The sequence below is a fragment of the Amphiura filiformis genome, chromosome 12 (genome assembly GCF_039555335.1).
Source record: "Amphiura filiformis chromosome 12, Afil_fr2py, whole genome shotgun sequence".
Taxonomy (NCBI): Eukaryota; Metazoa; Echinodermata; class Ophiuroidea; order Amphilepidida; family Amphiuridae; genus Amphiura; species Amphiura filiformis.
In genome coordinates, this window is record NC_092639.1 from 595,060 (window position 1) to 607,587 (window position 12,528).

Consider the following 12,528-nt stretch of genomic DNA (forward strand, 5'->3'; position numbering starts at 1 on the left):
AACATGTTGATAACTTAGACTTAGAGTTTCCAGTTTGTTCAGTCCTATGAATGTATCGTTGGAAATGAAGCGAATCTTGTTATAGGTCAAGTCTAACACTCGCAAAGACAGGTTTGTGTCAAAACTGATGTTGCTCACGGAGTTGTGACTCAAATTTAAATTTTGAAGTGAAGTGAGATGAATGAAACTCTTCCCATTGACAGTTTCAAGTTGATTATAACTCAAATCTAAGGTCTTGACATTGTGGTCCTTCAGGCTTGTGTCAAAACTGATGTTGCTCACGGAGTTGTGACTCAAATTTAATGTCAGAAGTGAGGTAAGATCAATGAAACTCTTCCCATTGACAGTTTGAAGTTGATTATAACTCAAATCTAAAGTCTTGACATTGTGGTCCTTCAGCGGTGGGATACTCGTAAGTTTCCTGTTGCTGCAATCTAAGATTGTTTGGTTGTACACCTTGCATGGTAATCCCTTTGGGTATGTGTATGTACAGGATGACTCAACAATAACAGCGAGAAAGGTTAACAGACGAAACAGAGAAAACATGATGTCCACTTTACATTAGTAAATTAAATGTCCAAATGGAGAATAAAAACTTAACCATAAACAGTTTGTTGAAATTTCAAAGTGACATGTCCAATCACTACATCATTTCTTCCTTGTTCGGCTATGTAGTTCTTTTACGTCAAACTCAACGTTTCACTCAATAGTGTCTTTCTCACAATGACGCAGTACAAACTATACAGTACACCTATATCTGTATATGAAAAATGTAGTGATATAAATAGCTCAATGAGGCAAGTTTGGAAAATTTCTTTTCAGAAAACTTATGAACTAAAATAAAGAAGTCAGCTCTGACTTATACAAGGAAATAAAACACGTGATTGCATGTGACCAATCACATCAAAACACGACACATTTATTAAGCACGGTTTAGCTCTGGCATTGATAAATACAATACACAATGAAATGACGTTTTGGATTGTTCTCTTAATTTTTGGTAAAGGCAAATTAAGTTCAATTTACAGTTCATTGAATACTACGTTGCCAGGATTGTGACTGACTAGTGTAAAAGTGTCAATATTCATGTGTGTAATTTTTCGCGGTTGGCCAATAAGTTATATCTACTTTAATTTTAAAATCAACCCTTCTTACATAGACCTATAACACAACCGTGCACCGTAAAATTAATGTTCCACGACAGTAAACAACATGGTTCTCGAACCAACAGTTTCGTCTGCTTTCGTGATACCTGCTATGATAACCAGCACTATACCCTCAGTCTTATTCTATCTGATAAAAAGGTGCAAAGGTGGTTTACCCCACCACCCTCCCTCATCCTTATGCGACCACCTTAAAAATAATAGTAGCCTATTCAATGCATAGCATTTCATTTTATACAATTAACTTCAGAAGAGATGTGAAAATAAATAAAGTGGAAATTCCCATTTCTTTGTGCCACAGCTGACTGAGCAAGTTATGTTAAAAATGATTTGATCCGTGACAAACATATATCTGTTATTAGTCTCAATGTCAAATGCACATTTTCATAATGAATGCCAAAGTCAACCAAAACCACAAATAACCTGTCACAATGCCACTTGGGGTTGAGTTTCTGTCCACTTGAATGACTGGTGCCAGGGTTGCCATATATGCATCTTATCCACACAATTGGGCTAGATTTGACTGAATTGCCAAGGTCTTTGTCATCTAATCAGCCTAATACAGAGTTACAACATTGAAAGTTTTGTAATTCCATTCCTGTGTAGGTCCATTGAGGAATATATCGCATATTGGAACCAAAATACACCATAGGTTTTGGATTTGAGGAATATTTTGTCAAGACAATATCATTTTGCCTCCGAGGTAAGTTTGGGCAACACTGCTTTCTATAGACCCTATATGAACAAGCCGACTCGGGCAGATTTGGTTAAGTTTACGATGAAGAAGTAGAAAGTAAACAACTTTTAAATCTGGTTGAACGTATCCAATGGACGTAAGTACTTGCATGTGAATAAAATGTAAAACATAATAATTATGGTAAATTGAATGTTACATCAACAGTGAATTTATCTTCAAATGTTTTTCAATGTATGACACAGTTTACTGTGGCCAAGGTCTGCACAATTCATACTTTGCACATAATAGTGCACAACACGTAGGCCCAAGGATGTTTAATATAAACATGGAGAGACACTAGATTACGTAACGCATTGTTCCTTTGATGCCGATATGATTTGCTGACACACTATTCATAAAAAGTGTACTATTGTTTCGAGCAAAAGGGACCCGCCATTAAATTGTTAACTGGCCGACAGCATATTAACGCTTTACCTGGCATATGACTGTCAATGAGTGCTGAATAGAAATTCATGTGTAAGCGCACCACTTAAGGGGTGGGGTATGAACGTTTGGACAGTATTTATTGTGGGACATTAGAGCACATCAGACATATCGAATTGCATTCTGAATACGAAGAATGTCCTTCTGATATCAAATAATTTTGATTTTTGAAATTCACAATGTAAAACACATTTTATGGCAAATGATTAAAAATTGATATTTTTGATATTTAACAGTACTCGAAGTAAACTTTATAAATCTGATGATTTATACTTAAAGTGTATGTAGGTGGGATAACAAGCCGACGATCAATTGAAAATTTTGATCTTTCGTATTGAAGATATGGATTTTTCCCCAAAACAACAAAAAAATTAGGTCTTTTTGGGAAAAAATCCATCATCTTCAATATGAAAGGTCAAAATGTTCAATTGATCGTCGGCTTTTCCTCCCAGCTACATACACTTTAAGAATATGTCATTAGATTTATAAACTTTACTTCGAGGACTGTTATATATCAAAATGTGAAAAATATCAAATTTTAATAATTTGTCATAAAATTTGTATTATATCGTGAATTTCAAAAATGAAAATTATTTGATATCAGAAAGACATTCTTCGTATTCAGAATGCAATTCGATATGTCTGATATGCTCTCATGTCCCACAAAAAATACCGTCGAAACGCTCAAAACGCTCATTCCAGATCCCTTAAGAAAGTGGTACTAATATTGTTCTCATGCAGGTATCCCAAAGGTGTGTTTGTGCGGGTCTCAAGCCTATAAAGCAGGCTTTAGCTGTCGATGTACACTTTTTTATCACCCACCTGATGTTTGAATAAATTGAATGCCCTTGCTGGTCGATTACACCTCAGAATGCATTATGCTGCCAGATCCAGATTACTGTAGCATGTGACTGCAGAAGATGAATTTTTGGTAAAAATCACATTTTAGCCAAAATTACTCATGCGCGCGAACCCCAAATGGGTCATGTCAAATGTAAAGTGTGGGGTATTGAAGCTTTTACCCAAGTTTGATATAAAATTGGATCTATTGAGCCCTTATTTATTGGTCGAGCTATGAGTTTTAAAATATCAGACGAGACGTAGTCGAGTCCAATATTTTAAAACTCATAGCGAGACCAATAAATATTGGGCGTAAAGCATCCAATTTTCTCATTATTATGTTTTGGATCCAATATTTTCATACATTTGGATTCATCACAACATAATAATGGTTAATATTTGACCTTGGACTGAAACAGGCGAAAGGGCCGCGTGAAATCTCACATTTTTAAGTCAGACAGCCTATATAAATAAATAATAAATAAATAAATAAATTTCAAATTTATATAGCGCCTTTTCCAGGTCTTGAATTTCAAAGCGCTGTAATTTCGCTGCCATGCTGAATCATCACAATCAGATCGCATCAACTAGGCCACTTGCAGCCGAATCAGCACTTAGATTGTAATATCCACCAATTATCTGTGCAGCTCCCCAAATTCCGTTGGGTGAAGGAAGTTTTTAGAAAGCAGGAGGAAACCGGAGATCGGAGAAAACCTGCGAAAGCGAGCATGGAATCGGGATAAACCAAATCCACATACAGTCCTTGGGCACGGCCGGGGCTTGAACCCGGGACCTCAGTGGTGCAAGGCGAGGGAACTATCGCTGCGCCAACTCGCTCTATATGAGCAATATGATCCCAGAAAATATAATTTCTGAGACATGCTTGTTTGGTTTTGACTTGACTTACTTGAGATGGCTTCCCAACCAGTTTGAGTCTCCACAGCTGTCTGTTGGTGGCCAGATGTCTTGCCGCTGCTACTGATGGTATTCCTGCCTCTGTACAGAAGTGTTTGATGTCTTCGAGCCACTTTTTCAGGTCTTCCTCTGGGTCTTGCCTTCTATGTGACCTTCGAGCAGGATTTTTGGATATCTAGAGTTGCTCATTCTTTTTACATGACCAAAATATTTGTGCTTTTTGGTCATGATCGTTGCAGTCAGTTCTTTGTGGTAACGTAGCCGCTCCCTGATGTTAGTGTTTCGGATTCTGTCCCTTCTTGTGACTCCTAATATCTTCCTCAAGCACGCCATTTCAAACACCCGCAGTCTCTGTTCATCTGATTTCTTGGGTGTCCAGGTTTCAGCACTATATGTGATGATGGATAGGACCAGTACTCGGTAATTCAAGTTTAGTTGAATTCTTGTTATCTTTTGACTTACAAATATGGTTCAGCTTCTGCATGAATCCCATAGCAAGACCAATCCTATGTTTGATATCATTTTCATTGCTGGGGGTTTAACGTTTCTGATATCCCTCTCAGGTATATAAAATCCTCCACCTGCTTGAGGGGTTTCCCGTCAATCAGAATACAAAGTTGCACTTTTTCTCTATTGATGACCTGAACTTTTAATATTAATAGTAAGTCCAAACTTCTTGCTGAATGTATCGACTCTTGTAACCAGGAACTGCAGGTCCTCCTTTGTTTCAGCCAAGAGGACAATATCGTCTGTGAAGCTGAGGTTGTTGATGTACTGCCCTTGCACTTTTGCACTTATCTGTTCATCTTAGATAGCCAACCGGCGACAGTTCGCTATCTCTAAGGACCGCTATCTCTACGGTTCGCTATCCCTAAGGTTCGTTATCACTAATTACGAAAAAGGTCCACTATACCTAAGGTTCGATATCACTAATTTTGAATAAGGTTCGGTATTTCTAAGGTTCGATATCACTAATTTTAAATAAGGTTCGCTACCTCTAATTTTAAATAAGGTCCGCTATCACTAATATATTGAAGGTTCGCTATCTCTAAGGTTCGCTATCACTAATTTAAAATAAGGTCCGCTATATCTAATTTTAACAATCCCGGTATCCCTAAGGTTCACTATCTCTAATTTTAAATAAGGTCCGCTATTTCTAAGGTTCTCTATATCTAAGGTTCGCTATCTCTAAGGTTCGCTATCACTAATTTCAAATAAGGTTCGCTATATCTAAAGTTAAATAAGGTTCGCTATCCAGTCAAATTTTAAATAAGGTTCGCTATCTCTAATTTCAAATAAGGTTCGCTATCTCTAATTTTAAATAAGGTTCGCTATCACTAATTTCAAATAAGGTTCGCTATCTCGGGCCTTATTTGAAATTAGAGATAGCGGACCTTATTTGAAATTAGAGATAGCGAACCTTATTTAAAATTACTGATATCGAACCTTAGAAATACCGAACCTTATTCAAAATTAGTGATATCGAACCTTAGGTATAGTGGACCTTTTTCGTAATTAGTGATAACGAACCTTAGGGATAGCGAACCTTAGAGATAGCGGTCCTTAGAGATAGCGAACCGTCGCCATTGGTCAACCCATTCACGTGTCAAGCGATATCGCTGGGAAGTTGAGATTTCTTCAACTTGCAAAAGCGACGTCGTTTTTACCTCAGCGATTTGAATCGATTGATCGGCTCGACGCTCTGGAAATGTAAGTAAACACTGAGCGTGCGTGAGAATCGCTTTTCTGCAAAAGCGATTGAGTATAAATTCAGCTTTATGCGTAAACACTTTCTTACTGTTATTAAAGTAGCAGCCAAACATTACCGCTTCATTCTGTTGTTTTATATTGCTTATTGTCTATCAACATAGAAATCACCGCGATCTTAAGGTTAAGTGGCAATAACAAACGGATATTCCGAATGGAAAAAAAATCATGAGAATTAGACGATATTTAGCTTGTTTTCGTTGTTGAAAGGGATCCAGTCATGTTTCCCCAGTTGTTCATCAACGATTAACAACTCGCGTCCGGCGCGTCTGCATGGTTTACTTCGCTCGGGCAGCTAAAGCTGCCCTCGCGAAGTAAACCACTCAGACGACGCGGACGCATCGTTGTTAATCGGTGATGAACAACGGCGAAACATGATTGAATCCCTAATTCAATGACAGATATTAGGTTATCACCTAAAATGAGCCACTTTGTTTTTAATTAGTCTTCTATATGTCCTAATTTGCAAGCAGGTTCTTATAAAGTAAATATTGAACAACTTTCAATTGCTGCTTTTCTTTTCTTTTCTTTTTTTTTTAAATTATTCATCGCACAGGTACATCAAAATAGGTGCTTCAATTGGTAAACTGGATGCAGCCAATATTGATCTCCATGAAGTCATCGGAGAAGGTGGATTTGGGTCTGTCAGACGCGTCTCATTTAAGAATCCCTACAAAGGATACAAGGAAGCTGCGGGCAAAACAGTAGTCTATGGGTTGGGAAAGAAAGAGGTGGAAATCATGAGCCAACTCAACCATCCGAATATCATTGACTTCCTAGGAATTTGTGAAACTGGAGGTTCCAATCTTATTCTAATGGAATATGCACCTAATGGTTCACTACATGATTACCTAAACGATCCGTCAAAGCCTCTTCCATATGAGTTACAGAAAAAGTGGGCCAACGAATCAGCACTTGCTATCAGATATCTCCATGGACAGAACTTCCTGCACAGGGACATTAAACCACAAAACTGCCTTCTCTTTCAAGACAACCTACTGAAGTTGTGTGATTTTGGTCTTGCGCGTGAGATAGAAGAGTCTCAGACAACATCTAGCCAGAAAGGAACCTATCGCTACATGGCCCCAGAAATACACGTGGGGAATAAACATGGAAGAGCTATCTTCTCCAAACCAGCTGATGTATGGGCCTATGGTATGGTCATACTGGAAATCTGCACAAGGAAACCACCGTTTGAGCACTTGGAATGGCACAGGGTGGTCTTTGAAGTGGGCAGTGGAAACAAGCCATCTATACCTGAAGACTGCCCCAAAGATCTGTCAGACATCATGCAGCAATGCTGGAATAGTGACCCTAAACAGCGACCTACAATGACGTTTATTGTAACGGGTAGGTAGAGTATTTTTTCCTATAATTTAAGGAGTCGAATAGCAACGTTTGCACAGCGGGACCTGCGAGCACATCAGATATTGAAGATATACATTTTTCCCAGAAATACCTAAAATTTTTAGGTCTTTTTTTATGCGTCTGATGTAATCTCATGTCCTACAAAAATACTACAAAAACGTTACTATCCGATCCCTTAAATCAATTTGAACACAATTGATCATGACAAAAGAAGAAAATGTTCCTAGTGATTCTAAATAACTTATAATAAAGTGATACATAATCAATAACTCTCTGGCAACTCTCTCAATAACCTCACAAGTATGGGTAAAAAAGCCGCATTACTGAGTGACAAACATACAAAATTAAAACAAGATGACACTTCAGTTATGGTTTTTCTTTTTAAAACGATGAAAATTTGAATGAATTGATCAGAGGTTAACAACCAATCATAACCTTTTACTTTTTGTAGCATTACATGGCTACTGGTCATTGGAGAGAGAAATCCATCCTGAACATGAAGGAAAACAACTTGGGTGTGATCATATTGCCTGCTGTCCAAATGGAGACATGGTCATGTCTTACTTGAATCAACTCTATCTTCTTGATGGTGATGGGAAATGCAAAATGGAGCTGATGTCAACTGAAACAGACTCTTCCAAACACATCGGCCGTGTTTATAACATATGTGTATCACCAACAGGATATGTCTTTGTTGTGAGTGAGTTCTGTAGATTTATCCATGTATTTTCTGCAGTAGGTCAATACCTCCATTGCTTCACACCTGATGAAGATACCAACACATCTTCCAAGTGGAAGTGTCTTGCCATAGATAAAGAAGGGAGGTTATTGGTGAGTGACAGAGAAAGGGGTTACATCACAATCCATAGATGTCCAGATGGTAGGGTACTCAATAAGATCAAATGCTCAATTGGTTATCGTCCAAGTACGGTTATTAATAGCAAGAACCAAATACTGATTCATTGTCTTCCACCAGGTTCAGAGTACAGTAAGGTAGTAGCAATAGATGACTCAGGTAATGAGGTGTTTAGCTTCACACCCAAGATAGATGAAGATATGACAGGTGGACATGTAGTACCACTTGGGATAGTGTGTGATGAGAAGGATTATATTCATGTTGCAATGTTGAGAGTTGCAAAATCTGCAACTGTAGACAACACAGGTCATATTCACAGATACAGTCCCACAGGTACATTCCTACAAAGCATAGCCAGAGGATTGTATAATCCCAGTGATTTATCCATTGCACCTGATGGATCACTGGTGGTTGCTGATGAGACATCAATCCTAAAATACACCCTGAAGAATAAAGTACAAAACATCTCATGATTAAATTTAGGCTAGCTTGTACAATAAGGTATGCCAATAGTTGTGTTATTATTATCCCATGTATGATGCACATTGATTTTCATTGATTTTCAACATTTGGGGGGGGGGGCGCTGAAAATTGAAAAAAAAATGGTGGGCCACCCTGGGGGTTTCCTCCCCTCGGGAGTCAGAAAATTGTGCAAAATATAGGTCACAAACACCCATTTTTCCTCTATTTTATCACAATTTTTTTATTTCACCTAGGATTATGGGGGGGGGGGGGGGTGGAAGGTATTCCAGCCCCGTACCAAAATTATTGAATGGGCTGAGCCTCCCCAAGCCCCCGGTTCCTAAGCCTATGATGCACAAAGGATATTACACGAGTGGCGTAATGTATTATAAGGAGTATTGGTATTGCAATGTATCAAAGTGAGTACAAATGGGTCCAAATGAGTTTTTTTATGGGGTTATTTATAATGGGTTCAAAGTAATTCCAAATAAAAGAAAATGCATCCAAAGTATAAGTAGATGTAATTATTGCTGTTTCTGTAAATGTAGTTGCTTCTAATTTCCCAAGGAAACGAGCCTTTTTAAAAAGGCTGAAATGGTTATCCGAAGCATATCAGCCATGGTACTTGTATTTTTATATATTAATATTATTATCTTTTAAAATTTCAAATGTATTTTATATGCAACGTTTATATTAATTGTTATTCAAATACTCTGGTAGCAAATTCTATTTTTAGTAGCGGCACCCGACATGTGTCCGAGACAGCCCTGTCACCAAGAGCTACCAATGGTTTCTTCAGATATACGTGCTTCATTATGGACTTGCAGCAGTCCGAAGGACCTGGGATGTAAAGAGTGTGTAAGAGTGTACGGGGTGAGCAGGTCAAAGGCTGATCCAGTCATACGTGCAACATTAGAGACTTGCACTTGCAGCACGCCAAAGGGCCTGGAATGTAATATATAAGGAGTGTGTTGGGGTATATGGGGTGAGCAGGTCAAAGGTTGGTCCAGTCATACGTGCAACACTAAGGACTTGCAGCAGTCTGATGGACGTGGAATGTAATGAGTGTGTAGGAGTATACGGGGTGAGCAGGTCAAAGGTTGATCCGGTCGTACGTGCCACATTAAGGACTTGCAACAGTCCGAGGGACCTAGAATGTAAGGAGTGTGTTGGAGTGTATAGGATGAGCAGGTCAAAGGTTGATCTAGTCATATATGCCACACTAGAGACTTATAGCAGTCCGAGGGACCTAGAATGTAATGAGTGTGTTGGAGTGTACGGGTGAGCAGGTCAAATTTTGCCCCAGTCATAAATGTCATACTAGGGATTTGCAGCAGTCCAAGGGACCTGGAATGTAATGAGTGTGCTGGGGTTGATCCAGTCATACATGCCTTACCAGGGGCTTGCAGCAGTCCAAGGGACCTGGAATGTGATGAGTGTGTTTGAGTGTACGGGTGAGCAGGTCAAAGGTTGATCAAGTTATACGTGCCATTAATAGGGACTTGTAGCAGCAGTCCAAAGGACCTGGAATGTGATGAGTGTGCTGGAGTGTATGGGGTGAGCAGGTCAAAGGTTGATCCAGTAATATATGTCACACTAGGGACTTGCAGCAGTCCAAGGGACCTAGAATGTGATGAGTGTGTTTGAGTGTACGGAGGGAGCAGGTCAAAGGTTGATCCAGTCACATGTGCCACACTAGGGACTTGCAGCAGTCCGCGGAGAGACATGATTTTAATAAGTGTGTTGGAGTGGGTGGGGCGAGCAGGTCAAAGTTTGATCAAGTTATACGTGCCATTATAGGGACTTGCAGCAGTCCAAGGGACCTGGAATGTGATGAGTGTGTTTGAGTGTACGGAGTGAGCAGGTCAAAGGTTGATCCATCCAGTCACATGTGCCACACTAGGGACTTAGATCAGTCTATGGGACATGGCATGTAATGAGTGTGTGGGAAAGCATGTCAAAGGTTAATCCAGTCATACGTGTCACAATAGGGACTTGCAGCAATGGAAGCCAGTGGAAGCTATGGAGAACAGGTTGGATGTCCGGAGGGGAGGGTGGGGGTAGGCCTCGAATATGAAAGTGATGTACCTGTGCGTATTGAAGTACGACACTAGGGGATTTTTGTCCAAAAAGGGGGTCATTCAGTGTGTCTTCCTTGAAAATGGGTGTCATTCCGTGTGGGAACGCGCGCGTCTGCATGAGATACACGCGCGATCAAAGGTTGAACGTTCCCAGATAGCAACACTACGTTGGCCCAACGTTGGTCCAACGTGGGCGAACTGACCTTACTACGTTGGGCCAACGTTGCTTTTCGACGTTGGCCCAACGTGATTTTGGCCAGGCAGCCAACCACCACAACGTTGGGCCAACATTGGGCCAACGTCGGGCCAACTGACCCAACCGCAATACAAATGTAATTTGCGACGTTGGGCCAACATCAAATCTTTGATGTTGGGCCAACGTTATTTGACCAACGTTGATCCAACCAATAGCCAACGTTGATCCAACCATTGGCAAACAAGCCCAATGAGAAAAAAACCCGAAAAAAATCAGTTACTTGTGTATACTGTGCTTACTTTAAGTCTTAAATTACCCTACTCTCTATTTTACAACGAAGACAAATTAACTACCTTAATTTTACACAAGTCACTTACCTTAGTACCTACCGGGATTCGAACCAGGGACCTTCTGTTTATAAGTCTGATGCTCTACCAATTGAGCTAACTGGGATTACATAGTTGGATAAGTGTTTGAAGTTAATATAAGCTATATTTCCATGACTAAACCCGCCAAAGTGCATCTTTTTAGGGATATTGATCAAATTTACTGTCAATATTGATAACATTTGCTATAAATGTTGATTTAAAAAAAAAGAATTAAAAAAGAAATAATATAAAAATATAATTCTTATTGTTGATTTAATTCCAAAGCAATATTGTTATTACATGTATTATAATTACATACCTAGTAGGGTATAAGCATTATCATTATTATCATCATCATTATTATTATCATCTATATAATAATACTGGTAGTCTGTGACTCTGTGACTCTGTCCCTCTGTCCCTCTGTGAGTCTGTCTGTCCGCCTATTTTCTCGGAGACTAGGGGTCGCACGTTCCTCAAACTTGGCGGGTGGGTGCAGCTTGACCCCACACAGAACAAGTTTGTATTGGTTAGTGGGTCAAGGTCACCTAAGGTCATCCAGGGGTCAAATTAGTAAAACTGTTTTTCTCAGGGACTGGGGGTCGCACGTTCCTCAAACTTGACGGGTGGGTGCGTCTTGACCCGGGACAGAACAAGTTTGTATTGGTTAGTGGGTCAAGGTCACCAGAGGTCATCTAAGGGTCAAATTAGTAAAAACTGTCATATGGGCATGTAACTTGGTGGGTAGGTGCATCTTGACCTAAGACGGAACAAGTTTATATTGGTTAGTGGGTCAAGGTCACCCAGGGGTCATCTGAGGTCAAATTAGTAAAAACTGTTTTCCGCCTATTTTCTCGGAGACTAGGGGTCGCACGTTCCTCAAACTTGGTGGGTGGGTGCATCTGGACCTCAGACAGAACAAGTTTGTTTCGGTTAGTGGGCCAAGATCACGCGAGGTCATTTAGGGGTCATCTGAGGTCAAATTAGTAAAAACTGTCGTATGGGCATGAAACTTGGTGGGTACAATCAACTTTTAGAGTCAAATTTTTGGACGACCATTTTGGGGTCATCCAGGGGTCATCTGAGGTCAAATTAGTAAAAACTGTCGTATGGGCATGAAACTTGATGGGTACAGTCAACTTTTAGAGTCAAATTTTTGGACGGTCATTTTGGGGTCATCCAAGGTCAAATTACTAAAACTGTCGTATGGGCATGAAACGTGGGTACAGTCAATATTTAGAGCCAAATTTTGGAAAGTCATTTCAAGGTCACAAGGGGTCATCTGAGGTCAAATTAGTAAAACTGTCCTATCGGCATCAGTCACCATCAGCC

General features: G+C 39.7%; 1 protein-coding gene across 1 annotated transcript; it reads left to right on the top strand.

Moving 5' to 3' along the window:
• The first annotated feature begins 1,899 nt into the window (after window positions 1–1,899).
• Window positions 1,900–8,612, top strand: LOC140165288 (uncharacterized). The gene is made up of 3 exons (XM_072188631.1): window positions 1,900–1,996; window positions 6,422–7,215; window positions 7,685–8,612. The coding sequence occupies exons 2-3, from the start codon at window positions 6,606–6,608 to the stop codon at window positions 8,560–8,562; spliced, it is 1,488 nt and encodes a 495-aa protein (XP_072044732.1). The 5' UTR covers window positions 1,900–1,996; window positions 6,422–6,605; the 3' UTR covers window positions 8,563–8,612.
• The last annotated feature ends 3,916 nt before the right edge of the window (window positions 8,613–12,528 follow it).

What these genes read in the sequence shown, in the direction of transcription:
- LOC140165288 (XM_072188631.1), top strand. Translation starts at nt 6,606, where the DNA reads ATGAGCCAACTCAACCATCCGAATATCATTGACTTCCTAGGAATTTGT. An exon ending in AATGACGTTTATTGTAACGG is followed by an intron (nt 7,216 to 7,684) that starts GTAGGTAGAGTA and finishes TACTTTTTGTAG; the next exon opens with CATTACATGGCTACTGGTCA.